Genomic DNA, 18563 nt, shown 5'->3' on the forward strand with positions numbered 1-18563 from the left:
ACGTGTCGTTTCTTCGCAGCGCTCAAACGTAATAAACTAAGTCGCGAAGAGACGCAAGCGAGTTTCCCCGAGATATCGGGCGAAGGGGAAGACTTCGCCCTTGAATTTCCGCTGACTGTTCTTCCGGTGGTATTTGCGCTCGTTCCTCAATATTTTATAGCGTCGAGTAGGCCGGCAGACTTCTACGGTAATATCGAGTCGAACGGTGAGAATGCGCACAAAGGTCTTCGGGGATCACCATTGAAAATTGGCACGGCTCCTATCTTACACGCCGATATCTGCATTCATATACAAAAGTCTCTTTATATTTTGTGCACTTATCTCGTCGGTGGAAAAATTTGTGCGCCTCAACGTTAGCCTGGCACAATTTTCGGTCGTTCGTACACGATTAGTTATCCGCTGTTGAATAAGATTTTCGTTTACTTGTTTTGTCGATGAGACTTACCATGTTTACTATACATGTTTGAGTGCAGATTTTTTACTTTAAATCAATTTAGTAAATTTTTTAGAAAATATCTTAATGCTATACATATAAACAAAGATTAAATATCCAGCAAGAAAATACGTAACGAGTAATACGTTCGGGGCGAAAGACTGACCGATGGACGAGACCCGTTAATGTCGAAGCGATCATTCAACGTTGAGCAAATTGTAAGCCCTGACTAACGCGATCGCGAAACCTGACAAATGTAAAACCCGTGCGAATGTCACTTAACTCGAAGTGTGAATTTATGAGAGACACGCAATCGGTTTAACAAATGGAAATCCATCCGTCGTGACGATCGATGGCACTTTGCGTTCGAAGTAACATCGAGTCGGACTAAAATCGACGGACTTTTCACAGCGATAATTTTCCGGAAGTTATCGCTGCATTTTTCCAAGGATGAGGGATGTGGGGATTCCCACTCTTTCTCTCTCTCTCTCTCTCTTTCTCTCCCTTCGTCGAGTCCTTTCGTGCCCTGGATATTGATTCACACACGAGAAATCGATGCGACGGAAAATTAAGGGTGCGGAGAGGACGAGGAAAGAGGAGGAGAAAGGGCATTTCGTCCCTGAACGTAACTTTCGAATAAGCGAATTGCACGAATGGAGCTCCGTCACGGAACCAGATGATTCTCGGCTCGATAATACAGAAAAATAATAAATAGCCCGAAACACAATACCCTCCTCCTCGTGCAATGTCACAAAATTACAGGGTCTCGCCGATTTTGAGATACACGCCCGTTCCTTCGTCACGGAAATTGCGTAATGTCATCATTCAATCGCGACGTACATTAAATGTAAGCGCATTAATTTATTACTGGTTCCGTCTGCGTTATATTGGGAGACAAAATTGCTTCAAAGCATCACGGTGTAAATATCGATAAAGACAGTCGTACGGAAAATCGTGCGACTGCTGCCGTCTAATTGAATTATTATCATTGACGGTGAAGAGGAGATTGCTACACGACAGGTTGTCGGCTGCAACAGTACGCTTGGCGCTCGCGTATTAAGTTACGTGCACATGGATGAGTAAGCAGCTTACGCGAACTCGCAGCAAATTTATACGAGTTAGCTTAACTATCACACGTGTGTGTTTGCGTATGTGCCTATCTCGTGTAAACGATCGAGATTTCATAATTCAGCGCTTTCTTTCGCCGATATATTGGAGAGAACTTATCGAAATGCCTCTTAAAGTAGTATCGTGGGATTATGCAGCTTTTCGTGACTTAGTTTGATTATTAAGTCTTAATATTTCCTACAACAACAAAATTCGCTTTAAACAAAAATTGTAATCTTTTGTAAGCGTATTTCTTGCTTTTCGCACATTTATTATTCATTTAATAAAGAATTTTTCATCTTAAATCGTCATTATTAAAAAAAAAACGTAAATTATAGTAATTATATAACAAATATTAAGAAAATACGTATAACAAATTTAAAACTTTTTTGCAATTATCTGATTGTTGATATATTTATTATAATATTAGGTTAGGGATTTTTTACAAACTAAGAGCCAATTATAAAAGTTGAAGTTCTAGCCTTTTCAAAATGTAATGTGCAAAGTTTTGTCGTAATAATAAAATTCTGTAAGGAACAGAATCCTTCAATACGTATAATTATATACATATATATATATATATACATATATTATAAATAATACATTATACATATATTATACATATATTGTAAACAACAATTTATTACAGCAAAAGCCTCGTGTCACAATATAATATGTAATTAATTATAGTTAACACAAATAGTAATAATTGTAATAATTAATTTAATTTATGCGATTATATATACAATATAATCTTATTATATAATTGTCATTTGCTTTGTTTACGCTTGTCAAAAACTGAATAAAGTTACAGTTTGTATTTCAGAAACAATAAATATCGTTATGAAACCACTTTACGTCAAGTTACAAGTCTTCGTTACACAGCCGCATGTCAAATGCAGAACTAAACCGTTAACGTACGAGCGCTATATCTTCTCAATATTTCAATTATTTTACTCAATTATATAACGTACGTCTGCTTCTCTGCATAGTCTGCATTAATGAGCGATATACTCAAGCAACCGCAATATTTTAATTAGAATTACGTAGGAAGATCCTTCTTTCTTATTTTCTAGGATGCTTCGTCTTATCGGCGCTTTTATTATTATTATCGTTTCGGTAAAGTTCCGTGTTAACGTGTTATCGAGTGTCACATGTATCATCGTCCGTTTTTAAACAAAATTTATTTTGCGTTGGCGTTCTAGTAACAGTACACTAATTTGTAGAAAATGTATTATACATTTTCTAAATTATAAAAAATATTATCTTATTTGAAATAAATATTATTTATTTTTTACAAAACTTCTGTATAGTACTATTTAAAAAAATATTTATTTTAATTTAGTAAATTATTTTTCAGTGTATACTTTTTAGAGATTAAGCCTCGTATTTACTCCGCCCGCGTTAGATATATCGTTTTACGACTTTTCCAAGTATTTTCGTGCCAGCGACGCGATCAAGTTTGCATTCGATAGTTAGGTAGTCTGGCTCTTAAAAGTACCCACTACTTGTACTTCATAAAAGTGAGTCTAAAATAAAAGAAATAGGTCGAACATAGCGGTGCCAGATAGAGCAAAGTCGAGATGATTATTATTCTGTTCGATAAGTGCAAGGAGAGCTTTACAAAACGTCTACAATGTATATAAAGTACATGAAAGTTACCAGTTAATGCGACACACGAATAAATTTGTATAAAATTGTTGGCATAAAATTGATGCACACTTAAGTTCATGCGATCAAGCTTTACTCAAATTGACAATACGAAGAAAGATATATAATTACGTAAACAAAGTAACTGTATTTTCAATAACGCAAGAAAAAGCACGATAAAATCGGTGCGCAATATCGTAGGATGATGCTCTCCCATGCGATTATCTGTTTTCCGATGTGGTAATTAATGGCCTGTTATCGGTGAGTACAGTAGTTACGCTCGAAAACACCTATACATTAGCAATCGACGGAGATCATACTATTCTAAGGAAAGAGAAGATAACGTTATAATGTAGCACCATGCGCTACATTGCGAGAGAATCGATCTACATAATATAAATATTAAAATATAACGTTCAATCTACATATAATAGATATATATGCTCTACATAATCTCAACAAATAATGAGAACTGTTGAATATTTATTTTTAATAAAATAATCTTGGATTTCTGTCATTTTCATATAGATTTTAAAGCAAAAATAATATTTTTGTTATAATTATTAAATTATAAATAAAATTATGTAAATTATGTCTATAAATTGTCTATAATTGTATTCATATTATATATATACTATTTATTCTTTGTATATAATTCAATATTGGAACGATGGTAACGATGGTGATTGCGGAAATTTTATGCTCCACTTGCTGTCCCGGGATATCCACATTAACGTGAAGTCGGCGATAAAAGCGTGCGCGGGTCATAAGTTTATTAAGGGCGCTCGTAAAAGAGGAGTTTGAAAGATCGCAAATATATACAACACTCACTCGTAAAGATAATATATCTGGAAAATACCCGTTTTCCCAAATGGAAAGGAACCAGTGCACGTGAAAAAATGTACGATGTCGAGGGCAATTTGTTTGTATCCAGTGTATTTATTCTGGGAAATGTCACAGCTTTCTCTCTTCTAACATGATACCTCTCGGAGTTTCTTCTAACTGAAATTGGATTCATTCCCGTTGGTTGGCCAATGCTGCGATTTAATTTGGTCAACAAATTAGAGATATCTGATAGCTTATAGAATGGAAATATTATTTTTTTTATTATAGACGATAAGATTAGTACTGTAATTACATACAATAATGATTATTTCGCATTTATATCTAGTTCTTATACACGGAGAGAAATTTTATTATACTTCTAACAAAATTTACTAAAATTTTGCCAAGTTTTATTAGAATTTTAGTAAACTTTATTAAAAGTACAGTAAAATTCTTCGAGGTTCACGTTGTTTCACAATTACCACGATTTTAAGGATAATTTTTAAGAGAAAATTGTGTACGATTTATATAGAAACGTTTATAAGAATTAAATGGATAATGCTTTAAAAAAATAAAGAAATTAAACATTATTTTTGTAACATAATTTACCGCAACGAAATGTTTTTGAAACCAACATAAGTGAGTAATAAATATAATTTACGAATGCGCAACGTTTTCATAGTTCTCTACGATTCTAAAAATATACAAGATGATTTTAAATCGAGATTTATTATTACAGACAGAAATACTTTTGTTGTAAGACTTTTCTCCATGTGTTTGAGAAATGTAATTTTTACCCCTCCATTCACTATACTTAGAATAATTTATTTTACAGATAATAAAATGTAAAATTATTGTAAAGAGTCCATTTAAAAATAGAGCAAAGTACTATTAGACAGATAAATAGATTAAACAATATGTCATATTTTTTATTTTAAATTAATGCAATGTAATACTGGTATATATGCATCTCATGTTCTTATCTTGTAATAAAATCACACTTTATATATACATCTTATGTATATGTTTTTATTTTGTAATAGATTGTTTTGTATAAGATTGTTATAATTTATTTTGTATAAGATTGTTATAAGCCCGATAACAAAATAAATATAATTTTTGTTTGTTAAAATTAAATCTTGAAAATTAAATCAATTTAAGAAAAAAACAAGTTTATTGTGTGTGTATAAAAAAGACAGATGTCAATATAATATATCACAAGCCCAAGTATAATCTCTTTAATTCTCTATTAAAGAGAGAGATAATGCATTGACACATATTATTGTGTATTATAAAGAAAGTATGAATAAATAAATGTAATCCGGCTTAGTCGCTAACAGTTATCATAAAATTTAAAGCAGTACGCACGATTAATTACCGAACAAAGTCAGTCGCGATTAAAATATATTTAACTAAATCTGTTTTTATGACACCTTTTAACAACGTGTTTTGTACTTTATATGATGGACGAAATAATTATTAATTGTGTAATCTTATTATTATGACGGTAAAATCTACTGAAAAGTTATATAATGTTCTTTTTATGATGTAGCGAGAGACTAACATGACTGGATGTTGAATTGGAAAATTCACTTTGAACCAATAGTCAATATTAAAGCGCCCGGAGTTTGCGTGTACACATATAACATATATTTGGTAGTTCATGTACAAGTAAGCTATTTAACTATATTTATAACGGTGACTACAATCTTCGGTAAACATACGAAGGATAATGCCATACTCGTGCATGCAATAATCAAATTGCCTTGTACTAATTTAATATGATAATCGATGATTAGAAATAAGTAAAAGAGATATTTTGTAGAAATATGATTGAAACTAAAGTTGTATTAAAAATATTTTCTTTTTACATACTTTATACACATTAATAAGCGACAAAAATATGTAAGTGTCACTATATATTACACGTGTCTGACATTATAGTCAATATCTTATACCACGCAATTGTAGTTTAAAATTCTATTCCGCGTCATACTATACTTCAAGCATCGTTTGAATCTAGAATGTCAATGGCGACAATACCCCTAAAAGCAAAGTTATAAACGTGACAATAAATTCTATTTCTGCCGTTGCACATAGTTCCAGATACACAGGTGTACGAGTCGTTGAGTCCAGTTTTATTATTAACCTACTTATGTGTGCTTCACATAGTAAGGATAAAAAGTAGCTATCATTGCGAAAAATGAGCTAAAATAATGATATTTAGCAAAGCAAGGGTAAGTAAAAAAAAAAAAAAAATGAAAGAAAAATGGAAAAAGAGAAATCTGCGTGTCAGAAGCTAAATAATTAATAAAACTGTACATGACTGAATAATGAGGCTACTTACATATTAAGCTTTACGTTACCCCCTGAATTTGGAGTTTGCTTAGATAGCAAAGCTGAAGTATTCATTTGTATGTTCAATGTGAACGAGCGAAACTACCTTTTATTTGATCAAGAATGTTTCCCGCGAATCAGCAATCCTGTTCTCATTATGCTTGTCCAATATGATTATACATGTATAACCGTATAATAGTACAATAGTACTCGATAAACATTTATAAAAGTAAATATAATTACCATGCGCGATAGATTACTGTTAGCGATTTAATTCAAATTAATATGAATGACGTTAAAATTGATATTAGACGAGCCTACAAAAAAGTAAACTGTGCGTATGACAGCATAGAGTACAATAATGTAATTTGTATGTGCAATCAAAACTTATAAAAAGGTCTTTTAAATTTTAAATCAATTAAATGAATTGAGGGCATAAAATTCAACGTTTAGAATAGTGAATGATATTATTGCTTTATGATCGAACAAATTACGATATTCGCGTGATTGCGATCATGCGAAATTTTCAATAATGCTGCCGTTCAATATTTCTAGACAAAAAATGAATAAAAAAAAAAAATTTTTTTTAAAAAGTTCAATTTCGTAATCAAGAGACATGATAGTGTCTCGCGCCAAGGACCGATTGTTCCATCTTCAAGTACACTATCTATGAGATAATTTATCTAATGATTAAAAATCTTACTGGCGCTGTTCAGGTTGTCGGTAAAATTTATCTCCCTACTCTATAAATTACAATCAATGAAAAATAAGTGAGATCAGTGAAAATACACTGATTTTCAGTGGTATACTTATTAGTAAAATAAATACACTGATCTTTCAGTGATTATATATTAATTCTGAAATAAAAACCACTTAAAAAGCAGTGAATATACTCACTAATTATCACAGCTATAAGTATACCTTTGCAAATCAGTGATAATAGATCTGATAGCAATTTAGAGAGTGGTAAATAATTTGTACTATAAGGTAAATTACACGGCACTTATCTGATAGATACATGTGGTTAGAAAATAAAAAGCACACGGAAGATGCATTGAGTTAATTATCAAAAATTTTAATATTAATGTTTTGTTGCAAAGAATTTGTATATTAATAGAATTGAAATTACGTGAAAATCGATTTCTTTATGACAAAGATGAGAAGAATTCGATAAAAAAATAGTGATAATTCGCAAACGATATACAGTTCGTCTGCGTTCTGACTTATTAAACGAATATGATAACGTAGAATTTCAAAGACGGTTTTGGTTTCACAAACAAATTATTTAAATAATTTTAGCTCTTATTGAAGAGAGAATAAAAAGTAAAACTGACAAGTGAATATTGAATTATAATTTTTTGAGATTATTTCATATAATGTATGTGCTTTGTAAGCAAAGATACTTTATTTTAGAATAAAAGATAAAATTAAACAAATTGATAGAAATGGACATGAGACATCTCTTTCACACGTGTGTCTACAAGATGTTTTTTAAATATTTAAATAACAATCTGTTGGATGTAGAAAACAATATTGCAATAATTTTGACGGGTATTGTTTGATGTGCAACGTAAAAAGTATATTTATTGAATCCGATAGATATTGGAATATGCAGAAAAAGTATAGAATATGAAATAAAAAATTTACTGATTTCTAATTTAATGTGATATCCATATCTGTCTCTAATTAAAATATTAATATTATGCATGAATCTTATTATCAGTCGTTTTTCAGATAATTTAACATTAGTTAACGATAAGTTATGCGAGAATGTATTTAGATATTTAATATTTAACTCTGAAACAATGTTATACGTAAATAATGAAGTTCCATAAGCTTTTTATGCATAAAGATCCATATTTTAATCACGATAACTAGTTATAATAGGTGTTACAACAAACTTGAGAATACGTGTTTCTACAGGAGATGACAATTTACCCCCTTTTTAAATAACAAGTAAAATTACATGCTATTATTCCCACCAAACACTTAAACATTTTAGCTGACATTTTGAAAAAATACACTATTGCCGTAATAGTTTCTTATGACATGAATAAGTACACTGAAAAAAGGTAATTTAATTAAACTGTTTAATTTGATTAAATTACTTCAGTTAAAATAATTATGCATTTAATTTTAGTACATAAAATACTTGAATTCTAGTATTTATATATTTAATTAAAGTAAAGGAATTAAATTAAAAAAATTTAACCACATTAATAAAATTTAGCAATTTGTTTTCTCAATGTAGTACGAAAAAAATAATCATAAAAAAGCAATGGCAATAAAATTTGATTTAACTGCACTCGTCTTTCAAGAAGTAATGAGCTATAAAACATACCAATTGTGTGTCATAAGATGCGTTTATAGATGTGTCCTTGATATGGAAAGATACGGAAAGACAGATAGAGAGTTGCATTTAAACTGTCATGCTGCACATATCAGCTGTTATTACAGGAATGCAAGTGTTAGTATGGCAACGTTTTTCAACACGTTCGATTACGATAAAACATTTGGTCGTGTAAAATTAATAGCTGTGGTGAAACATGTAACACCGAAGTAACTAGCGGATTCTATTGGAAAGAGCCACTTGAAAGCCTCAGATTAGAAGAAGTTTACGGCAATTCTATGGCTGCTCTAGCGCGTAAAACTAGCTAGAGAGTTTTTGCCCAAGTCTCTCACTTCGAATTGGTTATCTCAAGGCCGATAGGATCGCAATTATACAACTTTTACAATACTTTTGACCTAGTTTGTGTTGTCGATACAAAATCGTTTCGCACGCGCTTTCCTGAACAGAATTCCGGATAATGGACAATAAATGACAAAATCTTCGACAAATTCTATCCTCCGCGTCTCACGTTATTGCTCAAAATTTCTTTAATACCGCAAACTTTTATATTACGTTGCAGTCACGTTATTTCATACGACGTTCTTATCAGAGATTTAAGTCCGGTAAATGAGATTGCTTCATCAATGTAAAACATAGCAAGATTTCTTTCAAATAGTTGCACATAACAGTTTGTCTTCTGTAAGTGGACACCGGTTACCATTCTCAAATCTAACTTTCTCTCTAAAGTAGCTAGTCTGACAAACATTTAATCGTTAAACGAGCTTCCATTAATAACGTGTGATCTCATTCTGAGAACTCGGGCACATTGGCCTAATAAGATTTAAAGGAGGAAAAGTTCAAGGCAAAACAACCTCGCCGTCTCCGGTGACGTCTGTCTGGTATGTGCCGAGATTTATCATGTGGAAATTATCATGTGGAAGCCTCGTTTTAAGGAACGGCTGGCCGAAGCCGTTCGGACGATGATGCGCGCATCAACATCAACAACAACAACAAAAAAAAAAAAAAGAGAGTAAAGCTCGATCTTGCGAAAGGTTGCAGGAGTTTCTCTCCTATCGGCCCGACAATTCAATTATCCGAGCGATTGGATTTTCCGCGCCATCCATCAGGAGTAAATTATTTCGTACTACGGTGTGCAACGAAGAGCTGTTGCATCCTAGGCTGCGCAACGAATCATCTAACGTCGTGATGTCCGCCGTGATAAGCGTCGCTTGTGGTCGGTGCATTCGTCTCGCGTCTCGGAGACACTTCGGAACATCGGCACCGACATCGTCGAGGATTTATCAAAGCGAGACGAGGTCAACGAAGCTGTAGATAAATTGATATTCATGTGCATCCAACCGTCGTTCCGCCTCTACCTCGTATCGGATCGACCGGCGCGAGCTTTCATCGATCACGCGAAACAATCTCGCTGATTGTTCATTGAAACACAGTGATGAGTTTATTTTTGTGCACTACCGCGATCTCCGGCTCGATGTAATTCAGTAAGTTGAACATTGTATTGATTAAGCACAGGCACGTGATCGTACGTATAAATGCAATTACATATGTAACTTCGTCTCAATTAAACTTCATAAATTTTACAACCAATTTTGCTACTCTTGTTCGTCATACCTGCCGAGAATTTAGTAGAAAGATGAGAAAGAAAAGAAGTGTCGCGTGTCTTTGCTTCAATGAGTAGCTAAATGTAAGTAATAATTTTATTATGAACAGGAAATTTAAAACTTGGCGATGGATTGTAACAGAGGTTTGTTGTATGTTATAAAATAAACCACGGAATCGCGGAAGTTATTAATATAAATTAGATTTCAGATGTTTAGGATGTTTTCGATGAGCGAGACTAAAACGAGTTTAGAAAGCTCGATCTTGATAGAATTTATTAAAAGTTGGTATACGAGCATCGCGTAAAAATCGTTGCGCTTCCGCAAAGTTTAAAGGTTTAGTTTTTAACTCCAGCTTACCTTGCTTCATCCGAGAGCGTAATTCTTTTTATGATATAATTGTATAATATTAATTGTAAAATGTAAATAATTTAATATTTTTTATCCTATATTGTCTCACAACGTAGGATAATATTAACTATAAAATTCATTTCAATTGTTACACCATTGTATTATTTAATTACTTACATATATTTGTGCAACATTTTGTTTAAATTTTAATATTATATATAAAGTATGCAGAGCTATATAACGAATATATAGAGGATACGTATCACGAAAATAAGAAGATAAGTGTGACTTTCTACACATTTCATAATGCAGTTTTGATTATGATTTATCATAAGGAAATATCGTTGATTTTGTTAAGTTCATTCAACTGTAAATTAATTAATAATAATCAACACATTTCTCGTAAATTAATTAATAATAACCAACACATTTGTTATACAGGGTGTCTGACCTACTTAGGCGTGACACTGCTTATGGGCATTTGGAGTGAACTAAACTGAATTGAATAATTCTGCGAACTCGGATATCTTTATAAATTAATAACTCGTTAACTATTGCAAAAAAGTTATAAAATGGTACTGGATTTATTATTCAGTTTAGTTTGTTTTATAAGCATTGTTACACCTAATATCTTTGTACTTATATAATAAAAATGGACATTTACAAACACAATTACTTGCCTCAATTTTGACAAAACACGAGGAAAGTTATTGGCGATTTTAACAATTTAAAATGTAATAGTGATAAAAATGTGGATGTACATAAAATATGCATGTGAAAAACCAGAGACAATGGAAGGAGGAAAAGATACATGCGGACTCACCAATGCCTGGGCGGCGCTCTGGTGCTGCAAGCAAGAAACATTCTGTTACAATCACAATAACAATCACAATCAGGTAATGTTTCTTAACTCGTGATAACATTAACAAACAGTAATGCAGTGCTTTGAAAAGCTTGAACATCGACATTGGCACACACAGACAGCACCGAGAAAAATATGTGAAGTCGTAGAAGCCAGCAGTCACTTTGCAATTACGATTTGCACATATCGAATGTTTTAAATTAGGCGAATAATGAATTCTACGGCAATGAGAGATTTCGTGACTTCGGCTACCACGATTACATATTTTTCTGAGTATCATTCTTCTTTGTGATATAGCTGCACGTTGCAAGCTCACATAATGCGTGATTTTTTTCACAAAGTGTTAATAAAATACGTACGTCATGTATATTGTTGTTAATGTTTCAAATAATATAAAATGGTAATGACAATAAACGAAGCTTATTCCTAGCATTTAAATTTGTCAGGTGCGCAGTGGTCGATCTTGATCTTATTGCAACCATATGTTTTAAATCGCGAAAGATTTTTAGAAATTTTCATATATATTAACTTGTAAATATTTTGTACAAATAACTCATGTTAAAGGAAAAAAAGGAAATGTAGCCTTCTGTGCTAGTTTTGGAATCCAATTTCTTAGACATTCACTTTTGGTTATGTTCGGAAAATTTAAATTATTACAAAATATGAAACAGTATTATAAAAACTGCAATACTATCTGATAGATTATAGAAGACACTTTCTAGTTTATGCTTTTAAAATTTTATTTTTAACTTTTATTTAAGAAATAGTATCCAAAAATAAAGTGGTATAGTATTGATGATATTCCTTCCTTTATTTTTTTTTTTAAAGTACAAGCATTTTTCGCATTTTTATCTATAATAGCACTGAAATCGATTACAGCAATTAATATAAATAGTGCCAACGAAATCTAAAGTCAGCGGTATCATGATTGCAGTTGCAATGCACAGCCTTTGATAAGTCGATCCTTTGATAAGTCGACCACCTAACTCGCACGACTTCGTTTTATTTGCTCGTACTCGTGAAAGCGTTGCGTGGGTGTACGTGTATGTCTATGCTTGCACAGTTTGCACATTACATAAAAATATTTGTCCGCGTAAGCATTCACGATGCTGTCACAGGCAGACCCATAACTTTCGTTTCGAGATTTGGTGTTTCTCGCATAAACGAAAAAATCGAAAGTAACATTTATCGCGAGTGGGAAAGCGGCGTAATGCATGCATATGATATATAAAAAAAGCACATGTTTTTTTTCAAAAGCGACAAGCGCTTGGCCTGAGAGACGTGTCTTTAATTGAAACCCAAGGCGCAAAGCGATGTTGACCGATGTCAAATGATGCGAAAAACATCGGATTGACATTTAATTAAAGCACTTGCCTTGGAAGATGAATTTCACGCGGGCGTGAACGCATAATGGCTTCAAGACAAGTTACTGTCACTTTAGGGCATTGAAAAAGAAGTTTAAGGGAGTTCCTCTGCTCAGGCCCGATACAACAAGTGGTACAATTCAAGAAAAATATTCAAATGACCATTTTGTTCCCTTCTTTTTTTTGCTGTATATGGTCTAAAGTTAATAATGGTGAATATAAGAAAAAATTCAGCTATAAAGTACTATCTTCATTACTAAAGTAATTATTTTTTAAATTGAGACTAAACATTCTTCACTATTATACCTTAGATAACTAAATACAACAATTTGAAATTCATATTATATCACTAGCACACATTTATCACACTTACGTGCCGTACTTCGATTATTGTAAACTTTTTTTATCTTATTAATTATTTCACTCAACAAACAAGTGCATCATTTCGAAAATTAACAGTTTTCTGGACAACTAAGATGTATCGTTGTAAAGTTTCACTAAGATCTGTTCATTACTTCTACGTTTAATATGACAATAAAAACTGAAAAATTCTGAAAATTCATCGATTCCCATAAGAGCCCAAGTTACTAAAATATTTAATATCTAAATAACTAATTTAGCTTTCTGAAATTTTGACAGTCACTTTATATCACTAATTTGAACTTCTCTACAAAGTTTCATGAAAATCTGTTTATTTAGCAGCGGAACTCCCTTAAACAAAGGTGGCAAACAGGGAATGTCACAATATCAGAATAAAGTGATATCACTCAATAATTAAACGACGCAACGGACATCAAATTACAAGCAAATTCACACTCCAACATTGACATTTATTTTAAATAAAAGTAACCACGTTGTACAAACCCGCTATATATATTCATTATTGAAAAACATATAAATAAATGATTAATTTTTGATTATTAAAATTGCATAAAATGATTATTTCTGACAAACAGGTTTTGCCCTTTCATTAATATAGATTTTATCTTTTCAGTTATTAAAATACTTTCATTCTAACACGTATCTAATATTAATAATGCCAACATCTGACTTTATGTAATAAGGAAAATTAATTTTATACAGTTTAAATATTTGACCATTGAGAATCACTATTGTCAAGATTTATTTCGAAGATTATCAAGTGCACATTGCCGAAATATGTGGAAAATGATTTACTAATCGCCGCGACGTAAGCAATACAATAAAGATGATATCAATGGAACTTAGCCAATATTCATAAAGATGAGTGCACGCTTTGGTAATTAACGAGATGCTAATGAGAAAAGAGCGATAAGCGGTTTGTTGTCTTTTGTGAGAAGTCAAACTGCATTAAATTTTGTCCTCTTTGGTACGTATTATAACGGCGCCTATTCACCAACGAGCATTCTACCATTTGCCAGCGGCGACAAGATTGAACGATCTAATATATTTAATTAGGAAACACCAAAGTTGTGACGATACCAATTGTTGCGGTAATGCGCAGAGTGACGTTTTACGAGGATGTAATCTAAAATAACTCGACCGGGGACAAACTAGTTTAACACAGTTTAATGCAGAAACATCAAAGCGTATTGCAGTACTCTGGTAGCGATAAGTCACGGCGAGTTGCAGCATAATGTGCCGCTAAAAATTGCGAGTAAATAAAGAGGCGAGCGCGTGAAGAAGCATAATGAAAGGATAAATATCGAAAATGGCCGGTACCCGCGTATACTTTTGTGTAAACGGGACTTATTCAAATAAATAATCGTTTGGCTTTCACTGTCAACGTTGGCGATCGAAAAGAAATATTATTGTGCGTGCAAAAATGTGAATGTCTCAAAATAATAATTCCAGCCTGATTAATCCACGGCATTTTTTTAAGCGTTTCGATCTCGAGGATAATCTCGAGTATAAAATGAACGGCCGGATTGGAATACCTCCGTAAGATCGATATGCTCATCAGCGTGAAAAATGCGAAGAATATACAATAGATAGAAGAACTGGGAAAAATAAAATTTCTTAACCATGTTCCTCGATTAAAATATCCTTTGCTTGAATTGGGTGTAATAAATTTTGAAGAAGCATTTTATATTATAATTAATACATTCCAGCGAGTAAGTGAAACGTATATAAAAAGAATAATCCCTTTTGTCAAATTAAAAAGGGATTTAGTCGGTGTATGAATTCTTCTTACAGTTAAACATGTGCGACATTCATAAAAAGTGCATGCTAAGATTAATGTGCCATCTTTAAGCTTGTTTGGTGTAAGCCGAGAAAAAATACGGAGAGATATATTTTCATTTTTCCACATTCAACTCAAAGCATATGAATAAAATGTAAATTCGTGAAGGAAGTGAACATATTGCACAAACCTCCAAGGGACGTCCTAAAGACGACCTAAAGTGGATTTCCTAAAGAGAACATCTCTCTCGGATAAAGTGTGCTATATAAATATTTATCGCCGCTAAAAATAATTCGATTAAATATTGTAAATGTATGCGTATTATTTGTTTTAATTATTTACTTAAATTTTCATAGTCGGTTTTATTTTAAGAAATTAAATATAATAGATAATAATAATGTCGACAATATTTGAAACGCCAAGGCGAGAAATGTAAAGGTGGAAATGCACTTTTCCAACATTTACGGCGTTGCGTTCCCGACAGGAGCGTGTCCTGCACGAAAATAACGTATAAGTTCTTAATGAGATTAGCCTTGTTAAAATACTGACTCTCGTTAAAAGATCGATTACGATTAAGCGCATTGCGCAAAGTTACTCTCCGATTAAAAGTAAAAGAAGGCGCGAAAGTGATATTGCGACCTACATCGTCGTGCCTCGCGGAAACCGCATATATGTGTCACTTCGGAAGTAGAACCATCACTTTGTGGCCGGTGGTGGAATTGCGTTCCAGCGACCCAAGTTGTAACAATTACCGGCAATCCATCGGTACGTATCGTATCGTACAATTTAACAGAACAACGCTTCATGATCTGCACGCCAATAATTTCCATTGTCGATTGTCTCATCTCTTTTGAGATCCGTACTCTTTTTCTAGATTCAGAAACTCCCCTCGAGGAACGGTCTAATTCTCAATTGTGGCACGAATATTTTCTCTTCTCTTTTTTCCTCTTTACGAGACAAAGGAGCAGATTATGACGGAAGATTTACGACGGCAATTATGAGGTTGTGATCGCCGGCACATCGATCAGGCCGACCTATATCTATGTCGCGCTTACTTGAGGAATAACATTCCGAAAGCAGTTCAGCACGAATATGTATACTTTTAAGAGAGAGAGAGAGAGAGAGAGAGAGAGAGAGAGAGAGAGAGAGAGAGAGAGAGAGGGTGTTTGCGTTTGCAAAGTACTTAAAGTCGAGATGGTAATACGAGATGGTCGCGCATAAATTTTAATCAACTATCGAACTTGTTGAAGTTTTCATTCCACCGCATAAAGTATTTAATACTTTCGCGCGTTTTAATATTTATCTTAGAGATCTAATGAAATCTAGTAATCCAGTAACGTTGTTTGATATCGCGATACGCAAGTTGATTAGTATGATCGTTGCCAGCTGTGGTTACACCCTGAGAGACTCGGTGGAATTAACTCGTCTCGACTTTGGCGTTAAAGTTTAACGTCGAGAAGTGTCCGACTCGCGCAGCAAACATCAAGTACGTTGAAATTATGAGTGATGGGAAAAGAGAAAGGGGAAACCACTTCAACCGTTTGCGTTCGAGGAACCTTCCCGCGAGGCATATCTCGGCTCTCTCGATTGGAGACCGAGAACTTGTGACTTTTCTAACGATCGCGCCATTATTCGCGCTATGGCCACGTTCCACTTAGCGCGACACTTACCCCAGCGCGATTACAGCTGACCCAGCGGCCGCCGAGTCTGCGGATTATTGTTCAATTTGCTCGGCGCCATCGTGCGACGAGGCTGCGCCCCCGATTTCCATATTTTCACCGTGAAAATTCTCAGCCGCGTCTCTACGCTGTTCTCTACGCAAGAGAACGGGCCGGGGCGATGTTTCGACAGTGATTCCGTCTGATAGTCCACTATGACTATTACTAATGAGAGCTATATCGCGAATGCCTTAATTAAGGCGAACTGTAAGTCTTCTGGCTTATTATACCGCCTATCGTTTCATACGTAATCCGACTCTTCAAATATTCATTAAGCTTAATGCCCATTAAGCAACCACTATCCGGCGCATGAGATAAAATATAACAGCTGCTAGAGAATAACAACATTTGTGTAATAACAACATTTAATTCGTAGTAATAAGGATTTTTCTTTTACTTTACCACAGGTTTATATTCTTAATAACAGTACTATTTTGTATTATGTAGCAAACACGCAACGTGTATTATAAGCGATGTTTGAGTAATCTTTGAAACGAGGAGAGAACGACACCACTACACCACCACACCACACCACATTGTACTAAAAAAAGATTAAAGAAGTATACTGCTCGATGGCAGTATACAAAGGAGGCACGTACTCGGTGTTCGGCAGAAAAGTAGGTCGAGGTTTTACAAGAAACCAATATGGTTGTTAATTATTATGCGCTATATATGACAAAGGCACAGAACGATAGCGCGCGTCAGTAGTATTAATACTACTTTGAGCGGACGCCGCATTTGTATTTGCACTAAGAATTGTAGTTGTAAGAGTTGTAGTTGCAACAATATACGCTATTTAAGGTTCGCTCGTTCGAACAAACTGCTAGAATTCATATCCGGTCAGTGTTAAATATTTGTGTTCAAATAATTAACGTATCGGAAGCAATTGCCGTTACTTGTCGTTTAAATGCAGAATTATTACAGCGAAATAGAGATGAGATGCAGAGATGTGGCAGTAAAAAAAGCTATGCTTAGTTGCGCGCGCATAACGCGTTAATAATTAAATCGATGTGCTCATTTACTATATTTACAAACCCGTAATCCGTTACGCTGCGATAACCGATTAAACAAAAAGAGCGCGTGATTTATCGTGCACGGTACACCGTGCATTCCAGAAGTGAATTTCCAAAATTAAAAATTTAGCGTATTTTATTAAATGCTTAAATTAAATTAAACTATAACCGATTTTATTCGCGCAGGATAAAATCGATGTTTTTAGATAAAAATTGAATATTTTTAAAATCAAAATATCATATCTAAAGTAACGATAAAGTATTTTAATCCGTATATTCGTTTAGGAGATTAAAAATATCGATAAATTTTTCTTCAAACTTCATTCATTAAAACGTAATCAACAAAATTTCACATTCGTTATGAAAAGAATAAAAAAAGTAATTATATGATTTTAAGTAAACGAATTCTTACATGTTGTTGAAAATTTAAAACTTGTTAAAAATTATATTGATTAAAGTATTTTTTTAACATAATTAAATAAATTAAATAGATTAAAGATTAATCTAATATTTTCTTCGTTGCGTTAAATCATCGTCACTTATCTTTTAATGCCTGGAAAATCCGCTAAATGCTAGCTTCCATTTATTATGCGACATACGCTTACTCATTTACTTTAGTACATTTATGATGACCAGGATTGAAAAGTAACATGTTACTTGTAATATCGTTACAGTTTTACAGCGTTACTTTTCTTTTTTTTGTAAGTATATAACAATAACAAATTTATCAATTATTTTTATCGTTATTTTTTATATTTTAAATTTTATATTCGTGACAATTTTCTAAGTAATGC

General features: G+C 33.1%; 1 protein-coding gene across 5 annotated transcripts in view; it reads right to left on the minus strand.

Moving 5' to 3' along the window:
- The window catches only part of LOC105836024 (sodium/potassium/calcium exchanger Nckx30C), a 68743-nt gene that overhangs the window by 43012 nt on the left and 7168 nt on the right, over positions 1-18563 (minus strand). For 3 of the 5 annotated variants that reach the window (XM_036284488.1, XM_036284489.1, XM_036284487.1), the window contains exon 2: positions 11475-11498. The exons of the other annotated variants lie outside the window; for them this stretch is intronic. In XM_036284488.1, coding sequence (XP_036140381.1) covers positions 11475-11498 — 24 coding nt within the window. The remainder of the gene's footprint in view (positions 1-11474; positions 11499-18563) is intronic. 5 annotated transcript variants of the gene reach the window in all.

Source organism: Monomorium pharaonis, chromosome 3 (assembly GCF_013373865.1).
Source record: "Monomorium pharaonis isolate MP-MQ-018 chromosome 3, ASM1337386v2, whole genome shotgun sequence".
NCBI lineage: Eukaryota > Metazoa > Arthropoda > Insecta > Hymenoptera > Formicidae > Monomorium > Monomorium pharaonis.